The following is a 22,634-nucleotide window of genomic DNA, read 5'->3' as shown; positions in this document are numbered from 1 at the left end:
TTTGAGCTTTTTACACTTAAAAAAATCAGTGAAACCAAAAACCTACAGATCAGATATATTTAAGTCAAATTATCAATGTCTACCGATCACAATAAGTAAAGTATATTTAGTCTACTTGTTGTATGGTTTTGTCTTTTGAGAGTAATAAGCGAGAATTTAGGGAAAATTACAAAGACGAATAAGATTTTGACCAACTTTGAGAATTGCCATGGTGGCACATAACACATTAAAGAAACCCGATACCTTTCTAGATCAGCAATAGTTTCTCGTTTCTTTTTTACACAGGAAAACTCTGTGATGCGTCAGCTCGCTATGAGAGAGCAATACAAGAAGAACCAGGAGAGATTGGACACCATAAGGTGGCATTTTATTTAATGTTACATGATGGATTGTTTTTCTGTAACAGTGTTGTCTTTCGGGACCTAAATTTCTATGTGGTCAATTGTAAACAAACTTGTCCACTTGTCAAGCTAAAAATTGATCTAACAGTAGGACTTTGTGATTGACTTTAACACTTTTTCTCACTTAGGGGCTACTACAGTGTCTGATTGATCTTGGTCAAGTCACCACTGCTCTTATCCATGTGGATGGGGTGGTCACACGAAGGTCTGTTATGATAAAATCAATGTTAAGAGAAGCTGTTGCCTGTGGCGTTAACTACTTATCTACTTATGCTTATCGCACGGTATAACAGTGGTAAAATACAAACTTAGCTTTATTGTTACTTGTTTTGGCGGGAAATTAATTTCGCGAAATTGGAACGGGCATATTTTGCGGGACTTAAATTTTGCGATTTGCCAAAAACATACGTTAACAGGAACTAAATTTCGCGAAAATAGTCAAAATACTGGTCTTCATCAACAAACAGTAAGTCTCGGAAGTGGCACAACTGATTTTAATCTTCCAAAGCAATACATTCCAATGACACTGAACAAAACCATAAATCAGCACGAAACTGAAAACAGTCTGACATGTTCCTTTGCAACAAAGCAGAGCTGTACAGAGTGCTTGACACAATCTGTTTGTGATTACAGCTGAAGGACATTATCATTTTCTTCAAATGAATCCTAATGCAGGAGGAAGAGCTGACGCACCCTTAACTTCCCCAGCAACTCCTGCTTTCTACCCTCTTGGCAACGTAGTACGTTGAGTAGAGAATTATGTAGCAGAGTATTAAATTTCGCGTGGTTAATTTTTGGACAAACTTTTTTCGCGGGTCTTTAGTTTCACGATTTTTTGAAGATCCCGAAAATCGCGAAAATTAAGTCCCGCGAAAATAAGTAACAATAAGGCACAGAAAAAAGGTGAATAGGCTGCTTTTGCTTGGGCGTTTTTGTGCTTACGTCTCGCCAATTCACACACTAGTTTTCTTATCCATAAGATCACGCTTAGTACAACATTGTAACAATACCGTACGTACTTACAGGAGACGGTTAGTTTTGACGACTGATAAGGTTTGCGTGTATTCATTTCAGATCGGAGTGGGAAAAATCCTTGAATACATACCGTGTTGAGGCCTCCTGGAGACTGGGGCAGTGGGACTCTCTTGAAAGTTACCTCAAACTGGTATGACCTGTTTTAGGCTCAACTAGCTAAATTGGCCTGGAGCTGTCATACATTGGGTATTTTAATGAGGCAATGGCTGTTACAAGGACACCAGCACCTAATTCCAATTTCTTCAAGCACATAGCAGAGCATGCTAGTCCCTAATCACAGGTTTCACGCTAGCCCTTTGTGGAGTCACTATGACAATTTACCTGCGCCCATCTCTATACGTAGAAGACACTGCAAACAAAGTGTCCTCGAGGATGCATCTTGAAGGGACTAGTCTTGGACATCATAATCCACAATTTGATGTCCTGTAATTAAAGCAATATAGTAAGACACAATACAGCAAAAACCCGTGTGTAAGAACCTACTATATCTGAAGTTTGGCAAAATGGGTTCTTGTATTTTGGAGTAGTTATTGGCAATTTAGACTAAGTAGGTTCTTAATTAAGGTCTTAATTTCTTTGAAGGAAATATAGTTGTTGATTATCAGGAAAAAAATAAACTTGGGTTTGGTCCTTGAAAATAGTATTTATTGACAACTGTATTATGTGTTTTCTTGTAATTTAAATTTGCAATCTAAAAGTCACACTCCTTGGTTAAAATGTTTTTCATAACTTAACTGTAACCCACATTATAAGAACCTTCTTGATCTTACTTGGCTAAACAGGTTCTTATATTTTTGAGTATTGCAATAACGTATTTCTGCCAGCGGGATCTTAAACCACTAGGTTCCTACACGCAGGTTTTTATTGTATGTTAAGTAACTTGTCTTGTGTTTTTACTGCAAAGAAAGTTGTTTTAGGCATTACTCTGTAGAACATCCACGTTCTATAAGATTTAAGCAATATTTTCCACCATTTGTGCTCATGCTGCAACAAACATTGGGAGCAGTGTAATACCCTGCACATGACATGTCTTCTTCAGCATTGCAAGACAACTTGCATAAAGTATTGCGTATTACGACACTTCTTAAAGACCAACGCAATACTTTCAGCACTCTTTTTGTTCTACATTAACTGGTTTTCAGGAGCGCGGTGTTGGTGACTGGGATGTTGGCTTGGGACGAATCCTGTTAGCTGCTAAAGAGAAGGTATGGAGTTTAAATGTTGATCGCCATGTTCGCAATCTGCCACTGAATAGGTTGCAATATTTGTTTCTTAGACAGGTTTGCCGAAACAACTTTCCGTAATTAACTGGACACCTCTCTTAATCGGACAACTTTTTTCAGGTCCCGAGGTTGTCCACTCACAGAGGGTTTGACTTTTTAACAATAAAAGACCCTCCTACAACAATATGACGTTTTCGTATAAATTTTTGTTTCAAAGTATGCCATATATTTTTTCTCATCCCCAGAATGAAAGCGAATTTAGACATCAACTGAGAATAGTTCGCAGTCAACAAATGGGATTCCTGTCTGCAGCCAGCATGGAGTCTGGTTCCTACCAACGAGGATATGAACACATTGTTAGGTAAACAGCGAGTATCAAAAATTTCAAATAGATAGTACAATGATAACAAAATGCCTTTTTCGTGTATTCCAATTTTGTAGACGGCACTCTAACGTGTTTTTTTTGCCCTGTACTCCTATTAAAAATGTCTCTCTGTCTCTATAAGTGATATGTTCTAGCGTCCTTCTATCGACATCTTTTAGAAAAACAAACACTTCTTTAGTTAAGGATAGCTTGTTAACGCTCAGTTGTATTTGCATCTATGCGGTGTTAAATAAACTTCAGGCCAAACAATATTCTCGGTGTATCTTGAAAGTGGTTTTTTGTTCTATTTGGTTTCATGTTTGGTGCGCTGTGAAAATGAGCTAGGATACAGAGTGCAGTGCCCCCTATCAGATGTCAAATTAAGTTTAATTACAGCTATAGTGCAACTCTGAGCCCGTGATTATAAGACGGAGACTCTATCTCTGGAATCCGTGATATCTATGCTTCGATTTCCGTGTTGTTCAGTTGTAAACTGCAATAGAACAATACAAGTTTTTGCACCATGCTAACTCTGTTTTTATATTGCTTTTTGGCCTCAAGGCTTCACATGCTTCGTGAACTGGAAGAAGCTGTACAAAGGAAGTTTCATATGCCATCTGATGTTTCTGATACCACGGGTGTGGCTTATGACTGGGAGTCACGTTTACACATCTCACAGGTTTGGGACGACGTTGTGTGTGCAGTGATTTGGATTATATTTAACTTGATTTTTTCCCTTCTAAAACCTGTAAGATATTGTAGAGGTAATATGTTCAAACACGAGAAACCGGTTTTTAGCACATTCCTAACACCGAGAGGTGAGTTGAAAATAGGACACGTAGCGGAGTATTCTTGTCTAACCAGGAGGTGTTGAAACACTTTTTCGAGTGTTTGATATATCTTCTGAATTAAAACTGACACTAAGCAGAAAATGGAGAAACAGAATTAAAATTAAGATCGCATATCCAAACTCCGTTAAACTTAAACTTGTTTAAACTTGAATTATGAATTATCAACGAGTTTGAGAATTGTCCTTCATGTCCTCCATGCATTGATGTTTGGTGTTGGCGAATATGATGATTGTCCCCATCTGATAATTTCCGTTCAACAAATTGCAGCCATCATTCCGCACAAGGGAGCCAATCTTAAACTTGAGACGAGTTGTCTTGAAACTATTGCCAAGGTAAATGTTTTTGGTTTTTATAGAAAGCTTTGTCATAGTCGTCAATTAGTGTGATGTAATTTTACTCACTCAGGTTGTCGATGTTTAGTTTACTGACATACCTCAGATATCAGGTTTCTGAACGTGATTAGCGAAACGTTACGAAGATTGTCGGGAGAAGTCTAAATGTCAAATCAAGTCGGAAAACTCTAAATTGAAGTGTCGCCATGTTCTGAAGGTACCTGACTCGTGAAATTTCACTGCCTTGGTTGACCCTCTTTTGGAGGTTCAGGGATTATATAATGTCTAGTAACTATTTAGTGGCTCATGCACAAATTCATAATGTTGTCATCTGTCCTCAATGAAGATTGGTTTGATCAGCATTGTTTTAGCAGATCCTATGATTCTCGTGCAGTTTGTCTTTGTAGAGTTTCTCTGCTACTTGCCAGATGGCTGTTGTCTTAAAGGAGCTCAGTCACGGTATTTTGAGTTATTTTGGCCACATGTAAAATTACCCTTAAATGGTAGGAAACCTGAAAATAACAGTTTAATAAGATAGAAAAACACCAAAGACATAATGATAAACCATAAAGGAACAAGGATGGCTAAGGATTGAGAAGATTGACACGGATTACAAACGACGAATTTGAAAAATTGAGGCTAAACTGTTCAATATACGCAAACCGTGACTGAGCTCCTTTAAACTAAGAAATGTTTATGACCAATTATTGTTTTCAGTATTTTTCAATTACCATTCTTCTTACTTTAAAATGCCTTTAGCTCAGACGAGTTACAGAAAGAACAAGGAAAGAGCTGGCTGCAAAGTGCCAAGGCAGCTAGAGTGTGAGAATTCTTTATTTATATTCGTTTCCTTTTTGTAGATAGCATGCATCGATAACAGTAACGCATTTGAAGCCTTATGCCTCATTACCCCTTTGGCCTTTGCATGTACCTCTGGTATCTACTGCACGAAGCGGCTAGGAGTATATCTACTCCGCATGTATATGATGCAAGTCCATCACAGATTATTCCTCAGAATTCTGGCACCATACTAGCTATTAGGCGCCGCGCCGGTACTGCGTCTCCAACGTAACAAATTTGGTCCTATTTCAGTAGGCTACAAAATTCATGTTTCAAAATTCATGTTTCAAAATTCATGTTTCAAAATTCATGTTTCAAAATTCATGTAATAAGTAAAAAGAAACTACATGTATGACTCTTTAAACTCATCTTGACTCCATTATCAAGGAGAGAAAATTGACGGTCGAGATGTTAATTTTAGTGTGAAAGGTGTAAGAATATATTGAAGTGTATCATGTTTAACTCTCTCGACTCTCTCGACCTAACAAACAGTGACGTCTACCTAATAATTTTCTACTTCGTAAACAATTCTCAAAACCCTGCCTTTGTCCTAATAGATGGACATGTAATTTAATTCCATGCAATGCATTTATGGAACATGTGCTGACAAAATCTGCCCTGCTTTTCGTGATGCACCTAACATGTAAGTTGTGAGATGAATGAAGAGCTATCTAGACCGTTCCAGCTCTTGCAATGTAGGCTTGACAGTAGTGTAGACGTTTGATTGATTAGATGTTCTTTTCTTACCTTCAGTGCTGGTCACGTTCAAACAGCCGACAGTTCACTCCTAAGTGCCAGTGCCTTTTCTTTGCCAAGTTTGTGCATTGAACGTGCGAAATGGATGGCAAGTCAGGTAACACATCAAATGAGTCCTTTTTACCAGAGAAGATATTCTCTGCATATTGCTGGACTGCAAAGCCGTCCCTTGCTCCCGTGCAAAAATAGAAGAGAAGTTCACAGCACACTAACAAGTCAAGAATCAGTCAATCCGATGCAGAGACGTGGTGTTGAGGAATTTGGCTTTCAATTGTTTCAGCTATAGAATGATGTTCTTTCTAATATTCGTTTTGCTTTGCTTTGGCACAGGGTGATGTTCACCAGGCATTAATAAGTTTGCAAAGAGCAGTCAGGTGAGTGTCATGTAAGATGTTCATTTTTGCCCAGAAGGCTGTCACAGGTCAATAAAAAATTCCTCAAGGTCAGGGGAAAAGCCAAAAAAGGTACGAACTAAACCTATTTTACGTGTTATATCTTTGCAGTGAACAGTGGCCTGATGGAAGTAGCACTGTGTCAGATGGTGAAGCAGACAGATTTATTCACGCAAAGGTTAGTGATTTTCTGACAATCATGACAACCTGGGCATTACAAAGATGACTCTGTGACGAGTAAAATTTGAAGTTATTGGGACAAGTCTTTGATTTTTTTGTTAAAAGTAATAATACAATGATTGACATCACCTTTCTACAGCTAACAATCTATTCTACCTCAGTATAAATCTACTAGCGTTCTATCACGAATGGAACTGAAATTATATGCTATATACGTTTTGGTGTGTGCTTTGTAAATCAGGCCTTGTTACTTATCGGTCGATGGATGGAGGAGACAGCACATTATGCAGCTAACCGAGCCATTCAACAGTACAAGGTAAAGTGACATCTTGATATTTTTTTTTGAAATAGACTTCTAATATTTAGAGTAGAAATCACAAGAAACAAAACTTTTTGACAAACTAGTTATATATCCAACACTGAAGAATGCATTTAGCGGTTTCTTCAATGGCTAAGGACTCGTAGACTTATGGCAGTCTATCCAAAAGATCAAGTCTAAGAAACGCCTGCTTCCTACCTGAGTGTAGAACGGAAGAATCTGGCACAAAACCCTCAGATCAGCAACAAACGCGACATTTCTAGTTAACGGCTAAGCCCGATAAAAGGTCCGTTTTTGCGGTTTTTGAACGTCAATGCTCAAAAATCTTGGGGGGGGGGGGGGGGAAGCAGGGCAGGGTCAGAGGTTTGCTCTGAGGGGTGGGAATGGTCCCAGGACAACGTTCCTCGACTACTAATAAGAATTCAAAGTAACAACGACATAAACACAGTGATGAATTACCAACAGAGGTATAAGGCTTTTCTAAGGGGAGAGGAGGAGAGGAAATGGTGACAGGAGAGGAGAGAGAGGGAGACATCACGACACAAAGACACTCATTGGTTTACTTCGAGCTCCAAGTCGACCTGACCATTTCAGTGATTAAATAACACATAGCCTAAATAACTCTTACTTTACACCATTAGCCAAAGTGCTTGCTAATGTAATTAATTTTTACCATGATTTTAAGATTTTCCTTCTACTTTTCTCGTCTTCCCCGGAGGTTCTACTGTTGTTCTTTGTGCAATGTTTGTTTGTTTTTCTCGTGATGCCCACTGGGTAGCATGGGAAAGAAAAGTCCATTCTCGAACATGTTCTTCGATGTTTAATGACAGGAAGTGACTACTCTTCATGGAGACTGGGAAAATGGACATTTCTATTTAGGAAAATACTATGACAAATTGATGGCAGCTTGTACAGATGGAGAGGAGAAATCCAACACGTTATCTATGTGAGTACATGCAGTGTATGCCTTTTGGGCAAATCGTGTTGTTTATTCCACAATGTCTTACTTTTGTCCTTGAAGTGCTCTTCACAGAACAAACGCCTGGTCCTTCTGGTTTTCTATTCGATATTATCTTGTTGAACGTAAAGCTGATAAAATACCTATCATTTTTTTTTTTTTTTTGTAAAAAATGTGGAACAGAGTATAGTATCGTTGTTCTTCATCTTCTTTCTGCATGTAAATTACCCTCCTTCAGCATTTCTTATGTCAAGGATCACAAAAATATTTCTTTTTAACATCATTTTGGTGCTCAAGAAATGGTGATCAACACCAAATGTACTCGCATCATAAATTGGATAAGTATGGATGGTATATTAGTTATTTGCCAAGGTTTTTCCTATCTTGACTTTATTTTCTTGTCAGCTTTATGATAAGCACGTTTCTGGTTTTGTTATGACACAATCGTGTGTAAAGTAGACTTTTACTTTAGCTTCATTCAGAAGTGTCATTGCCTGACCTAATCCCATCTAACTCCATGTGTTGACCTCAACCGTACACACTTTGGCTTCTCTAATAGACAACCCCTTATTCAACCGGTTCTTTCCATTATGATCTTTTCAGGGACTTCATTCCGTTTGTTCTAAAGCATTATGGACAATCTCTTCAGTTTGGTAACAAGTTTATTTATCAGTCTATGCCTCGTCTTCTCACTATTTGGCTAGACTTTGGTGCGACAGTCTCTGATCAAGGTAATGTGTAATTTATCAAACACGACAGACGGTGTTGTATCACATTTTCAAACATTGAGAATGGAGTTGGCAATGCGCAGCGGATTACTTTTGAGGAAATTCAAGTTGTTTTGAAATGTGATGCATCCTTTCACAAACCGAGAAGCAAACGGAGACTGAAAATCGTAAAAAAATCTATGCTGATTTAAATCCTATTTCCAAATCACCGTCAAGGTTATTTTGTCCATTTATTATATGGCTAGCTCTGTGAGCGGGCAAGATGAATCAAATCCTGGGCTGTGATTGGCTACCCGAGCGGGCAAGATGGAGCTATCTTGCCCGCTCGGGACTACCCGCCATGTCCCGCAAAAAAAATTTCCCCGAAAGCCATATAATAAATCCTTTATTGACCAAGCTTGTTCGGTCAAGATGGCTGGATATTGGCCTCGTTCTTTTTTTGCGAGTTTATGGACCTCGACTCCGTCTCGGTCCATAAACACGCAAAAAAAGAACTTGGCCAATATCCAGCCATCTTGACCTCACATTTGGTCAATAACCCATACGTAATGACTCGAATTATGAATGAATTTAAGAATCCCATGGCAAACCCTTGTCTGTCAAAACAATTTTCTTCGGCATGCAATGTATACGCAATGAAAAATGGCCCTTAACAACCATGAGCAGCTTTCTTGCAGCCTCCATGTTTAAACCGCAAATTCTAAAGTATGAACATACACTGTAAGTGTAGCTCAGTAAATGCATTGCACTGATGGGCGCTGTATTATGTTGTTCGTAATAAATGACTTTTGTAGATTATGAGCCTTTTACAGAGTAACAACATTTTGGCTTTCTGAAGACGGTAACTTGCACTTCATCCAAATGAACTTAAAGTATTGCATTGATTGTTGACATCATATGGTATACATGTTTTCATGCTAGAGGACCATTGTATTAGGGTTGCATCGCGTTGTTCTAGGCTTACCAAAGATTCTGTTTCTCGTTGTGATTTCAGGTCGCCAGACAAAAGCTTCAGACAGAGGAGGAAAGCGACAAAAGTTGATTGACTTTAATAAGGTTTGGGTTTGCATTAATTTTATCTTCGTGTGTTATTAGTCCATTACAACATATATTTTCGAGATCCACCACCAAAAATACTCCTTGGACGGAAACATCTGAACAGGGTTATATCGAATTCCCCGTTATTTCGAGCTCGAAACCATTTTTCTTGGCTTTGCCCGTCAGTCATTTACTATCGGCTATTTCGAACTACCGCTCTTTCGAACTATTTTTTGTTTGCCCTGAGAGTTCGAAATAGCGGGGTACAACTGTACGCGGAAATTAGGACTGCGAATTACTTTACTTTACTTTCACTTTAGTATTTGGGCAAAGTAACCTGCAAATGTTAGAATTGGGTTTACTGACATCTCATTTCAATACCAGTATTAAGGGATAGAGTAACACACTGAATATTTGCAAAATGTAAGCACTTCTACAACGTACCACATGTTTAGACCTGGACATCTGATATCACGTGATTACTTTTTGGACCTTTGCTTTTTTAAAAGCTTTAATACAGAGTTTTTCAAAGTTGCTGAAGTCAAAAATTGCAGCTGGTGCCCTCTTAGTTTTACAAATCTGCTTTTCACTTCTTGTAAGAAGTAACTTTGAACTTACTACATGGGTTTGTCTGCGTCATAGATTATGGCAGAATTGACCAATAAACTACCAGCATACCAGTTCCTCACGGCCTTCTCCTTGCTCATTTCTCGTATATGTCACGCCAACCAGACTGTCTTCCATCATCTTGAGGTACCGTCACGCTAGTATAATATGCATGTTGTACTTAGCAAAATGAATAGTAAGGAACCTGTCTTCTGATTTGTTGGTTGGTACTGGCTACTGTAATTGGCTACTGTAATTCAGTTCGTGGGACACCAGATTGCAGAATGAAGGTAGTGGGTCTTAACCCACTTGAACTAACACTCCAGGGTAATTTAACTGAAGAAGGCACTTACTTGGGTCATTTTCTGGGACTCTACTATTTAGCTTTTTCACAAGGTGTCATCGCATTTATGTTTTAAAGAATGTCATCTCTTTTGGAAAATGAAGTACTTTGGATGAATGTTCACTGCATTCTGCGGAGGGCTATGTAACGATGATCTACAGAAATGCACTTTTAGAATTAAATGCAGCACGTTTTAATTGATGGGAACTTTGTCTACTGTTTAGGAAATCATTGCTAAACTCTTGGTGACTTACCCACAGCAGGCAATGTGGATGATCATGGCTGTTTCCAAGGTAACTAAGCACTGCGAACTTAATGTTAAAACTGTTGGGAAACACTACGCGGCGAGACTAAAAAGGTACTGCTGACAATCTAACATGAGCAAATGTATCTGATTGGCTAAGGAGACAACATATTTACCCTGAATGGTTAGAGCGTGCAGTAAGAGAACATGTCTACACAAGACTACGAGTAGTCCCTCTTTCGCCTAGACTATCATGCTTTTCGCGAAAGAAAACTGCGAGAAAAAAATGGCCACGCGAAATCCTTCCGTGAGCTTGCGCCCACCGCCAGGATTTCGCGCGGCCATTTTTTCCTCGCGGTTTATTTACTGTCACGCTCTACGGACTAAGCGGAAAAAAGACTACTCGTAGTCTAGTCAACGTAGTCAGTTTAAAAAAATTACTGCATAAAGTTGTTCTTGTGAAATATTAAGTTACAATAAGACAATGTGCAATCAGTGTGATGTTTTTCTCTTTACGCAGTCATCGTTTGCCATGCGAAAGAATCGTTGCCACCAAATCTTTCAGAAGGCAAGGTGAGTCGAGTATCAGTTACAATCCAGATTTTTTGTCCTAAACAGACGTCAAATAATGTAAATTTTATTCAGACCAGTTTTTCGTGCACATTTGGCTAGAAAAGAAGCTAGAGGCAGTTTTGTGAAGATCGCTTCAACGTAACTTGCAGCATCCTATTTGACTTAAATTTTGGTAACCTCCGGTCAAGGTGCGAACCCGGACCAATCGGTCTTGAGTTCAACACAATGACTATTAGACCACGTTTATGATGAGGAGCGTTAACTTCGCATGGGTTTTATCTTCCCTTTAGCAAAGTACTTGGAGAGAGCAGATGGCCTACCAATCGATGATCTAACAGCCTCTCTATTGTTTCTTTTATTTTAACTTCAGCTCGCGAGATGTTAAACTGAAAAAGTTTCTTGAGGTGAGTTTATTTCATTGTTTTTAGCTTCTTGTTACATTTTCTTTTTATTGTATTTGTGTTCCGCAGTTTCAATCTCTTTTCTCAGTGAGAGCTGCAAGGCCCCCAGTATTTCTGAACATTATGGATAGAGGACATGAGTTTCATTTTTCGTGACTGCATTACTTTCACCAAACACTTTCTTCTAGTTGTTGTGATGTGAACAAATAAGTTGGGGTTCTTTCATTTTTTGGTTGTTGAGTATGCCACTTTTTTAGTGCTGGAAGGTTGTGTAACAAAACACGTACAGTGTATTGCAATTGGGGATTGATTGCAACTTTACGAACAAATGTCCTTTACCGTCATTCAACCCCTTGACAACAGTTTTGGTCAACATACAGCACTTTTTTGGAAGCCTTTTGATCTTAGTTTAAACAACCTTTGTTAAGTGGTTGTCCTGTACTAACAAATGTCTCCAAGCGTTTGTTTAGGCACGATTTCCGCCGCTTTTTCGGGTCTGGTCCTCGTAGGTGGGATGAGCACGAGGTCATTTCCCGAACAGCTGCTGGTAATAGAGCCTAACGTTTGTTCAGTTTATTGACCCAGTGTTTCGTGCGTTCTGCCTTTTTCCTTGCCATAGCATTCCACCAGGTTGACTGACAGACTACTTGAAGTATGCAACAAGGAAGTACCTAAGGGTGCTTCAAAACACACGCTGAGCATGAGCCATGACTTCTCTGTACTCAAGAGACTTGTTTCTGATGAGTAAGTTGTGCACTTCTTTATGTTCATGTTCAAAATATCAATTCTCCTTACTGATTCAATACTTTTCTTTAGTTTTTACTTCTGAGAATTTTATGGTACATCAAAGCAGTATCACCAAGTTGAGTCAAGGTACTAATCCTGATGTAAAAAAATCCACTCAAGAATGGAAACTTGAAATTTGCCGCTCTATTTTCAACTTGCTTATGTCTTCGAATTCCAGATAATTTGTTCTCTGAGCGTTTTCATTTGAAATTTCCAACGCGGGAGGAGAAAAAGCCTCTTCCTTTTCTACTTCTTTACGTTGCAATTTACTGCATATAAGGATACTTGTCTCGCCACGTGTTGAAAATGTTCCTTTCCGTCCCCCCGTAGAGCCATTGTTTTAAACAACTATTGCAGCCTAACCCCTCTCCCAAAAGAGCTGACTATGTCAATCGCGTCATTAACAAAGATTATGCATCTCGTGGTCGGAAAACCGACTTCGCGTCGGTTCTTTCAAACTTTTGTTCTAGAAACAAAGCAGACTGATAACTGTCAACAAAAGAAGTGACCATAACAGGAATGTAAAAAGTCTGCTATTATCTAACCGCGATTTCAACCCAAAGTTTGATATGTTATTCTCAATTGTTTAATTTTTTACAGTGATTTCAGTCCTATACTAGTTCCTCTTCAGTCAGCCATGACTGTCACGCTGCCCTCAGGAGCCGGCAGTCATCAGGATCATAATCCATTCCCAGGATCCTTAGCGTGCATCGTAGGATTTGAAGACACTGTAAGTAATGTAAAGACATTGGTGTTTTCCTTTATACTTGAGAGAGAGAGAGAGAGAGAGAGAGAGAGAGAGAGAGAGAGGAATATTACACCAACTCTTTATGGATGACAAGTCAGGGACTAGGATTTGGGTAAGGTAGGATTTGGTACTGATGCCGGCTAAGCTTTGGAAGGTAGAGCTCACCCTCCCTTAGATGGGATATTACAATCCATCACAGATTACTTCCCCCCGCACCCCCCCCCCCCCCCGCCTCCTGCCCCTCCAGTGCATTTTGCCTTGATAGATCGCCGATATCCATATATACATCTGGATATGGGAGGCACTTTAGTGTCTTGCTATGGCTTGGTTCATTTTACCTACCAGGAATTTGTTCGAGTTACCCAGGAAAATGGGTGACGTTTCTTATCCCGTTTTCTGCTTAGCTTTTAATTTCTTCTTTTATTTATGTTTTTATAGGTGGATGTTCTGCAGTCTTTACAAAAACCGAAGAAAATCACCATCAAAGGTAGTGATGGAGTCTCCTACACCATGATGTGCAAACCCAAGGTAAGCTCACTGCCTCTGTTAACGAGATGTAACTGGGATAGATATACTTCATGAGTGAATGTCATAACTTCACTAAGTCATACATTAAGTAAAGTGAAGCCTTGGAGCCGACTGGCTCATAACTGCCGGAGCTTATCCCAGGTTCTGTAGCATGAAGCGGCTAGGAGTATTTCTACTCCACCTGGATGGGATGCTATGCTAGCCTATCGCGGGTCACTCCCCCGCAGTTTGTTAGATTTCCCCAAAAATTCACCGGTGCCCATTTATACTCCTGGGTGGAGAGAGGCACCGCGAGGGTTAGGTGTCTTGCGTAAGAACACAATACAGTGTCCCCGGCCAGGGCTTGAACCCGGACCGCTTGCTCCGGGAACGAACGCACTAACCATGAGGCCACTGTGCCTCCCTAAGTCATACATTGCGTGTTGTTTATCTTGCTTGATGTACTTTGCTGGGTTGAAATTTACTTAAGTCAAGTAAATTTGGTTCGGAAACAGTGATATATGACTTGTTCTACATGTACTTACGACATTCACGCATATACCGTGTAAGTAAATGCTAATAATCAGTTTATTATACTAATAATTACTAATAAATCAGTATATACAGTATATGCCCTGTAAATAAAGTTTGTCTTCGCGTACCAGACGGGCATGTAATCTTGGTTTCGTTGCATAAAGTGACTTGGAGTAATAAATAAAACACGAAAGACCGTGTTTGACCACATTTCCAAATGCCGAAAAGAGAGTTGAAAATACGACGTGCAGTGGAATATTTTTGACGAACCTCAAGATGTTTGGAAATGTGGTTAAACACTGCGGGGGGGAAAATGGAGAGCTAAGATCGTAAAAATATCTATGCTAATTAAGATCACATATCTAAACACCATTACGAGTATGGTTTCCTTTGTTTAACTTTGTTACACCCTTGGGTGGGGTGCTAGTCTATAACTTGGCTACCCTTTGAAGAGCAGTTTTTTTTTCCCATGTCTACCTCCTGGGTAGATAAAAGCACTGTGGGAGCAAAGTGCCTTGTCCAAGAGCACAACACAAAACATCTGAGCCAGGGCTCAACTCGGAGCTTTCAATCCTGAATTTCACCAACGAAGTATCAGTTGCGTGATGAACAAACATCCCACACACCCACCAAGAGAATTAACAGTACAATTTGGGAATCGTCTTGTTTCCTTGTTACATTCTCTTATAGGATGATCTCCGCAAGGATTGTAGAACGATGGAGTTTAACGCTCTCGTTAACAAGGTTTGATAAATGATTCAGCTTAAATTATATTAGCAATAGGTGTTGTCTGCCCGGGGTAAGATATGAGTTGACTAAATTAAGAGCTACGCATCGTCCTTTGTTGATTTTGATTTTCTTAATCCATGCATTTGAGCCTTGACGAGCCTTAGAGAGAGCCTCCCGTGATAGGTAATTCCAAAACTTGGAGAACATGTGTGAATGGATATTTCTACTGTTCGGTGTTTTAAGAACCTTTTGTAATCGAAGATGTTCGCAACCTCTACTGTGCTTCTCCCCTCCCCACCCCCTGTAAGGTGCAATAATTGCTAGTTGGGCATAGGTGGTGCGCCGCTGCTAAAAAAACGTATATCCATCTTTCCTAAGGTGGAGGGCTAAGTCATGCTTGTAAAGGAACAAACTCTAGTGGTGCCCAGTCCTTGGTGGCTGTGTGGATAAGACCATTGGCTATTTGTCTGCATAAATGTGTATTCCAGTGTATTTTTCATTGTTGTTGGTTTAATGTTTCTTGTTTGCAGTGTTTACGAAAGGATCCAGAATCGCGGAGGCGGCAGCTTCACATTCGTACTTACGTAAGTCGTAATATAAAAAACAACATTCTGTCTTACTAGATAGAAGTGTTTTCTATTTCTGTGTTGTTAGTCGACACCAGTAGAAATACTCCGGTAACTTTTTCACACTAGAATTTACCCTTTTTTTCCTAGGCGGTGATTCCTTTAAATGAAGAATGTGGATTGTTGGAATGGGTTCAGAAAACGCATGGCTTGAGGAACATACTCACTAAAATTTACAAGTATGTCTCATGTTATCCTTGGTCTCTCTTCCTTCATTCCGACCCGCTTCTCAGCTGTAGCAGTCGCCATTTTGAACAATTTTTTCCTCTCCTCAGACTTCTCTCGCCAAAGTATCAACATGACGACTCCAAAAACTGAACATGAGGACCGACGATCTCAGCACAAAAATAACGAGACTGTTCACAGTGTGTCGCCGATTCCACTTTTGAACTTAGACCGATAACCGACAGATCGTGATAAACTGAAATTTTCTTTCGATAACGATGTCACAACAGACGGAAGCCTCTTCATCTGCAGAATAGACCATTTTACAGTTGTCTGCTTAGTGACCTGGCCTTTGAATGGAAGCGAGGCTGGAGGTGACCTTGTTTTTATACAGACGTTACTTCTTTTCTTGTGTAAATCAAGTTGTTCTTATGTTAACGAGTTGACATTTAAATGGGAAAGCAGAGGTCTGTATCAAAGCAAGGTCACCTCCAGCCTCGCTTGCATTCGTGGCCAGGTAACTAAGCATAAAACTGTAAAATTGTTTATTACTTTTGTCTCGTTCTAAACCCGCGCTCCCCTCACGCGGACGCGTTATACCAAAGTCAGAGATGAGGCAATTCTTCTCGATACCAAAATATCTTGCTTTTTTTTTCTTTTCACAGAGAGAAAAACATGTATACCCGAGGAACAGAGGTAAAGAAATTACTGGATAGAGCTGGAAGCAAACTTGAGTGAGTTTATTGTCTGTTTCAAACTAGAACGGGTTTCATTTGCGTATCGTACACCAAAGTTATCACTCTGACCAATCACAGAGGACACGGGCATTCCAGTAAACAAATCAAAACTCGAGGTAAATACATGTCTCCGACGAAAAGCACGGGAAAACATGTACGAGAGAGTCGTGATTTGTTTTGGTTTTACTTCTGATTGGCTGACAAATTGGCGTGATTTTGTTCGCCAATCGCTCAGCCTCGCAAAGTAAAACCAAGGCAAATGCGAATCACTTTCGACACTTGAGTGAAAACTGCTCTATAAACACCTAAGAGAGAGTCTGAGATTAAAGCGGAAAAATCCCATTGTGATGGAATGCATTCATCCAGTGTATCTGACTGATTGTTATTTCATGTCAGCCATTGATTCCACAATCACCTAAGCTTGGTAGCGCTACATAATCCGTATGGTATTTGTTTTTTGGTTTTTTTTTGTTTTTTTGTTCGAATGTCGGACATCTCGCGAAGGGCATGACACCAGCTCACCACTTGAGCGGTCTACTCTCAAAATCAATCGACTTATCCTAATTAATACAAGAAATATATGGATGTCAACCAAGGTTTTAAATCATCAAAACCCTTAGGCGGTTAATTTGCCAGATTTTAAAACGGAAAGACGTCTACACTTATTAACTGGCCAAAGAAAAATAATGGCTCATAGACTCTGGTCTGGGAATAGATAGGAATGGAGTAAACAAACCGATAACTTGCCCGGAGAATAAATTCCGGTATTCTCGGTCATGATATCATCATAACAATATAAACATGCCTAATCTTTTTTTTTCTTTTCTTTTCTTTTCTTTTTTTTACCTCAGGGAGAAAAAACGCGTCTTCTTGAACGAGATTCTTCCACGGTAAGTCTCAGTAATAAAGTCTGTGTTATAAATTTCTGTGCAGTCCACAACAATGTATCTGACAAGTCCAACGTTAGAAATATTGGATTTCTGACATTACTTTGTTGTCTTGGTATTTACAGGCATCCTTCTGTGTTTCACGAGTGGTTCTTGAAGACCTTTCCAAACCCAACTTCGTGGTAAGTTTCAACTCGTGGAAATCTTGAACCTGAAGTAAATCGTTTTCTTGGCCTCTCAAGAAGGAATCTGGGAAGCTGGTAATAAGATAAAATTAAGGGCCAAGGTTTCCAATTGTCTCGTAAGACAATGTAGGGAATTAAGTATCTGGTCAGGTAAATTCAGAAATTCCTGTCAAAGTGAGGGAATTTTACCTTAAAGTTATTGCAGGTTTCACTTGTACTGATAAATGTCGTTGATAAAGACTGTCTGATTATAGTCAGCACAGTCTTGCTGCAATAGCAAAATTAATATTTCTGTCTGTATGATCAGTGTTCTTATGGACAAGGAAAATTGTTTTCTAGTCAATAAAAAAGTGAGTGAGTCTTTGCTTGTTTTCTTGAGTGGAGGCAATCGATTTGATTTCAATTGACGTCAGTGTGTCTGTCTGTTCAGTATGCCTGTCTGTCTGTCTGCCTGCCTGCCTGCCTACGTGTCTCTATGTATGACGGTATGTCTGTATGCCTGTCTGCTGCCAGCCTTCCTTCCTGACATAATTCAGTGCCAGCTCCGTCTTGTGACTTTTGTTTTTTTCACAGGTACATGAGCCGTCTGGCATACTGCCGCACTTCAGCGGTTATGTGTATGGTGGGTCATATCCTTGGCCTGGGTGATCGTCATGGTGAGAATATCCTGTTTGATGCCACGTGTGGAGACTGTGTTCATGTGGACTTCAACTGCTTGTTCAAAAAGGTCAGTTGTCTTGCTGCTAGACAAGAGCAGGTTAGGTCTCGCGCCTCGAAGGAAACACCTCTATTTGATTGGACGAGAACGCATCACGCGACACACGTTGTAAATGCCTTAGGGAAATTCAGCTGGACATTGGACTTGCACGTGATCAGGTCGTGCGTCTTAAGATCGAGTCAAGTTGGTTTCCGCGTTACGTCGACCGGAACACTGTCGATTACAATTCAAAAACTGGCAATATAACAATTATAAATGATGTAAATGGCTACACTAAATCATTTGGTGATTGGCCTTATAGTTGTCAGAGGGTCTGGTCGCACACGTCCCCCCGCCCCCTTCATCCGTTATCACCAATGACAATCTCTGGAAATGAAAGACATGACTATTTCCCTGGGGCCACTTGCAGCATGTTTCGTGCGTTTATAATGACAGCCCTTTGCATTGTGGCCTAATGGGTTGAAGCGTTGGATTTGATGTTTTTGTAATATCTTTCTTACCATTTGCATACTTTAATTTGTTGTAGGGTGAAACCTTTGACTGTCCAGAGCAAGTTCCTTTTAGATTGACACATAACATCGTGAATGCTATGGTGAGTGGTACACGCTGAAAGAGCAACCATTTAGGTGGAGAAGGGGGGTGGGGGGGGGGGGTTACGGCAGTCGTTACTGTTTCTAGGCAATAGGCCCTTTGCACGATCCGGTCACATGGTACAAAATCACACATGCTGGTGCGCAAGTTGCACAGTGGGACTTCCAAAACAATGCATGTCGTACCAGTCCACCTGGACCTGCCTTTGTTTTGGAAGTCCCACTGCGCAACTTGCTCACCAGCATGTGTGATTGTGTACCATGTGACCGGATCGTGCAAAGGGCCTATTACGATCTAGCTGCAGACTCCGAAATTCACATTGCCCGATTCTCCATGTGTTCTGGAGTAAAACAAACCTTCAAACTAACGTCAATCCGTATTAGGAATGACCCGAATTTAGATTTAACCTGGTTTGCACCTAGAAGGAAATGACCATTTTCGGAAAAGAATAGATAATTTTCCACCGCAAAATCGGGATTGAGATGGAGATTGAAAGCGACGCTCCCATTTAATTCCCTCGGCACTCTTCAAATGTTACAGCCAGAATATTGTCGCCTCCCTAGTTGGTTTATCATTCTCTTGGCTTGCTCACCACAAAATGAAATAGTGGACATAGGCAAGCAGTTCAATCGAAACTTTTATCATTTCTGAATTGAGTGTGAACATTGTCGAAGTAATACTTCATTTGACGTATGTTTATGAAGTTCACTCCCAGGAACTGGGAAACCAATTGCGAAAAAAAAAACGACCAGGCAGTCGAACGTTTGAGTTCCCTAAAAGGTAATCACAAAAATGTTAATAGCCGATGGTGTTACTCTCTGTCGAACAAGTGTAGGCGCTTTGCAGCTTATGCTTAACTCTGTTTTATCCCCAGGGCCCGCTTGGTTGTGAAGGTGTTTTTCGTCGATCTTGTGAAGTAACCTTGAGGCTGTTAAGGAACCAGTGTGATTCGTTACTAACGTGAGTTAGCCATTTCATCAATTGCTTTTGTGCGGTGGGCATTCATTGGCACTCGAGTTATTTTGTATTATTATCATTTTTTTATGGAACTTTCTACACACTATGCTTTCCAATACAATACAAAACAGTACAAAACGTTACTTACAGTGCATTACATTACGGTACCTAGTTACCATATACGCTACATTACAAATATCACTGACATTGCTCACGTTGCTTTATGTTACAAAAACACTTTCCTATCCAACTTTGTTGTTCAGATTAGTAACAAATATTAAACATCTAAATATTTCAGCTAACAATAAAAGGGAAAAAAAGGGAAAAGTACAACAAAGAAAAAACGAGAAAAAAACAGTGCGAGAACAAAACAAAGACAGGGTAAAGGAAAGAATTGCCTAGAAGGAGGCAGCGTGGCCGAGTGGTTTAGGGCGCTGGTATTGTAATCCGGAGGTCCCGGGTTCAAGGCCTCCACCCTGCAACTAGCGGGATTTGTTTCTCGGTAGTCCCGAGTTCAGATCCTCGGTCACGCTTTGTCAATAGCCAACTGGTCTGCCTCCTGCCAGTTGGGATTTTTAACTATGTTCCGTTTATTTGAAATATTTGTTTCCTTTGTTTCAGTGACATGCCTGTAAACTAACTAAGCTTAGTGCTTGTATTGCTAAGTGCATGACCATTATAAATAAGATTTACATTTTTACATTTACATCGTTCATTTGTGCTGGGGAGAAAAAAAAAAATACTCTATTTTTATAAATATGTCTACAATTGCCTCCTTTTCTAAATACCGTAGACTGCCGGTTACAAGCCCTGGGCTTATACAACTTCTTAAGGGATTTTAGATGGGCTTATAAAAGGAGGGGCTTATATCCGAGGGGGCTCATAACCGGAATAAAACAACCGTTTAGAAGCGAGCTATAGCTGCACATGTTGACCAAAATAGGTTTTTCAATTACGCTTTAAATAATTAAGATTTAAAACAGCACAATAAAACGAATTCAAAACAAGAAAAGCTAGAGAGGGACTTATATCCGAGGGGTTATAACCGGATGTAATTTTTGGTTACAGGTCAACGGGCCTCTAACTGGGGGGTGGGTGGGTGGGGGGTTTATAAGCGGCAGTTTACTTATATTAAAGATGTAACAAAAAAAAAAACAATTGCACTCGAGTTATGTTAAAACGCATCGCTCGACCAATCAGAGAGTTGAATACGTGTATGTTGTTGCATTGGTCTGATGCCATGAAGTGTTTTCGTTTTGTTTGTCAGTGTTTTGCGAACGTTCATTTACGATCCTCTTGTGGAATGGCAGAGGACTAAAGGACGGGAATTACTTGCTGAGGCGTCCAAGAACAAGGAAACAGGCGAAGTTACGAACGAAGAGGCGAGTGTTCTTATTGGTATAACACGATTTTGTTATGACCTTGGAACGATGACGCATGAACATGAACAAACCAAGAAATAAACTAAAACGAAGCAATTTAATTGGTCGGCGAATGGAACCAAACATGTTTGACCACTTGGTTGGTTTAGTAGACACGCAATGCATTGTGAGTAGGCGTCTCTGATTACGTCACTCGCTTTTCAGCATTTTGATAGGTCAATGGAACAATGGCGACTCAATATTGAGGAGTTATTAGTACAAAACGCAGATGCCTTTTAGTGAATCTCTGAACTAGTAAGGTCATAGGAAAGTCGCTTTACTGGTGAATTCCGCGAAAGTGTGATTAATGTGATATTCCATATTAGGACAGAGAGTGCATCACATCAAAGAGCTGTAAAGCACGACAGGTAAAAGCGCGCAAAATTGACGTGCGAATAGGGTAGATATCCAATTACAAAAAGTTGTAATTGGACACCCACGTGATCCTAGCTTTTAGCACAACATTAATAATCAGTAAATCTGAATCTTTAGAGTAAATTGGGTTTTTTTTCTTTTTTTTTTTTTTTTTTTTCAATTTTGTAGGGTGTTAAAATCCTGAAGGACATTGAAAAGCGAATCCAAGGTTTTGAAGGCAACAATAGGATCAGGATTCCTCTGTCGATTGAAGGACAAGTTCATTATCTTATCAATGTAAGTTTGGTAATGACGCACCAGGCCCCGGTTGTTCCTTTTACATTAAAGCGGCTTGTAAGCGACGATTTCTACCTCTGAGAGCGGAAATGTTGAAATTTCTTGCTCCCCCCTCTTCGTATAAACATTTTGCGGATCGCCGAACAGCGGTCCGTCCGTGTTGTGAAAACCGCAGGAAAACCGGACGCGGTATGGCTTGTCCGTGAGAGAGTAGTAACATCTATGTTGGAAAAGTCGTCAGGTAGCCCGAATTGCTTTTCTTTCCTTACTGGGCCTGGCATTAAAGCAAAATCAACAAACTGTAAGTCCGCCATTTTGATTTGCTCGTCTGCTTTTTCATTCGATTAGCGAGTCAATCCACCTGGCTAGGTGTGTTAAATTTAACCTTGAGTTTAATCCTTGGATAGTGCTAATCGAGCTTCGAAGAACAGAATCTAATCGAAGGATAAATTTATTCCGTGCATTAGGACGATTTAATAGTGGGTTAGCGCTAATCGGCTTTTGAACAACCGGGGCCAGAGATATGGGTGGTCCCCAATAGAAATGTCTTCTATGTTGGGGTTTATTGGTCAGCTTCTTGTCGAGTAAATTTCACCTTTCGCCTGGATAAACAACTGTCAGACGACCGAGTTTAATTTTATTTTGCATGAGGAGGAGGTGGAGGCGCGGTGGTCTCATTGTTAGCGCGCTGAACTCAGGGTTGAGTGGTTCGAACTCGAGCCCTGGCCAGGGACATTGTGTTGTGTTCTTGGGCAAGACACTTTACTCTCAGTGTCTCTCTCCACCCAGATGTATAAATGGGTACTGG

The 22,634-nt window shown here is 40.1% G+C and overlaps 1 protein-coding gene across 2 annotated transcripts in view; it reads left to right on the top strand.

The window, feature by feature from the left end:
- The window catches only part of LOC145495874 (serine/threonine-protein kinase atr-like), a 59,443-nt gene that overhangs the window by 31,174 nt on the left and 5,635 nt on the right, over positions 1 to 22,634 (top strand). For both annotated transcript variants that reach the window (XM_081475466.1, XM_081475465.1), the window contains exons 37-69: positions 286 to 359; positions 530 to 606; positions 1,476 to 1,566; positions 2,579 to 2,641; positions 2,905 to 3,020; positions 3,585 to 3,702; positions 4,142 to 4,206; positions 4,966 to 5,028; positions 5,800 to 5,899; positions 6,133 to 6,176; positions 6,306 to 6,372; positions 6,616 to 6,690; positions 7,524 to 7,639; positions 8,255 to 8,382; positions 9,374 to 9,435; positions 10,060 to 10,170; positions 10,591 to 10,659; positions 11,131 to 11,183; positions 11,554 to 11,587; positions 12,204 to 12,328; positions 12,971 to 13,100; positions 13,557 to 13,646; positions 14,850 to 14,903; positions 15,419 to 15,472; positions 15,605 to 15,693; positions 16,345 to 16,413; positions 17,268 to 17,306; positions 17,429 to 17,485; positions 18,062 to 18,215; positions 18,733 to 18,798; positions 19,672 to 19,757; positions 21,022 to 21,136; positions 21,719 to 21,826. In XM_081475466.1, coding sequence (XP_081331592.1) covers positions 286 to 359; positions 530 to 606; positions 1,476 to 1,566; positions 2,579 to 2,641; positions 2,905 to 3,020; positions 3,585 to 3,702; positions 4,142 to 4,206; positions 4,966 to 5,028; positions 5,800 to 5,899; positions 6,133 to 6,176; positions 6,306 to 6,372; positions 6,616 to 6,690; positions 7,524 to 7,639; positions 8,255 to 8,382; positions 9,374 to 9,435; positions 10,060 to 10,170; positions 10,591 to 10,659; positions 11,131 to 11,183; positions 11,554 to 11,587; positions 12,204 to 12,328; positions 12,971 to 13,100; positions 13,557 to 13,646; positions 14,850 to 14,903; positions 15,419 to 15,472; positions 15,605 to 15,693; positions 16,345 to 16,413; positions 17,268 to 17,306; positions 17,429 to 17,485; positions 18,062 to 18,215; positions 18,733 to 18,798; positions 19,672 to 19,757; positions 21,022 to 21,136; positions 21,719 to 21,826 — 2,762 coding nt within the window. The remainder of the gene's footprint in view (positions 1 to 285; positions 360 to 529; positions 607 to 1,475; positions 1,567 to 2,578; positions 2,642 to 2,904; positions 3,021 to 3,584; positions 3,703 to 4,141; positions 4,207 to 4,965; positions 5,029 to 5,799; positions 5,900 to 6,132; positions 6,177 to 6,305; positions 6,373 to 6,615; positions 6,691 to 7,523; positions 7,640 to 8,254; positions 8,383 to 9,373; positions 9,436 to 10,059; positions 10,171 to 10,590; positions 10,660 to 11,130; positions 11,184 to 11,553; positions 11,588 to 12,203; positions 12,329 to 12,970; positions 13,101 to 13,556; positions 13,647 to 14,849; positions 14,904 to 15,418; positions 15,473 to 15,604; positions 15,694 to 16,344; positions 16,414 to 17,267; positions 17,307 to 17,428; positions 17,486 to 18,061; positions 18,216 to 18,732; positions 18,799 to 19,671; positions 19,758 to 21,021; positions 21,137 to 21,718; positions 21,827 to 22,634) is intronic.

This window comes from Orbicella franksi, chromosome 8 (assembly GCF_964199315.1).
Source record: "Orbicella franksi chromosome 8, jaOrbFran1.1, whole genome shotgun sequence".
In the NCBI taxonomy this organism is placed as follows: Eukaryota; Metazoa; Cnidaria; class Anthozoa; order Scleractinia; family Merulinidae; genus Orbicella; species Orbicella franksi.
The sequence above is the reverse complement of the archived record's forward strand: the minus strand, read 5'-3'. Positions and strand labels throughout refer to the sequence as shown.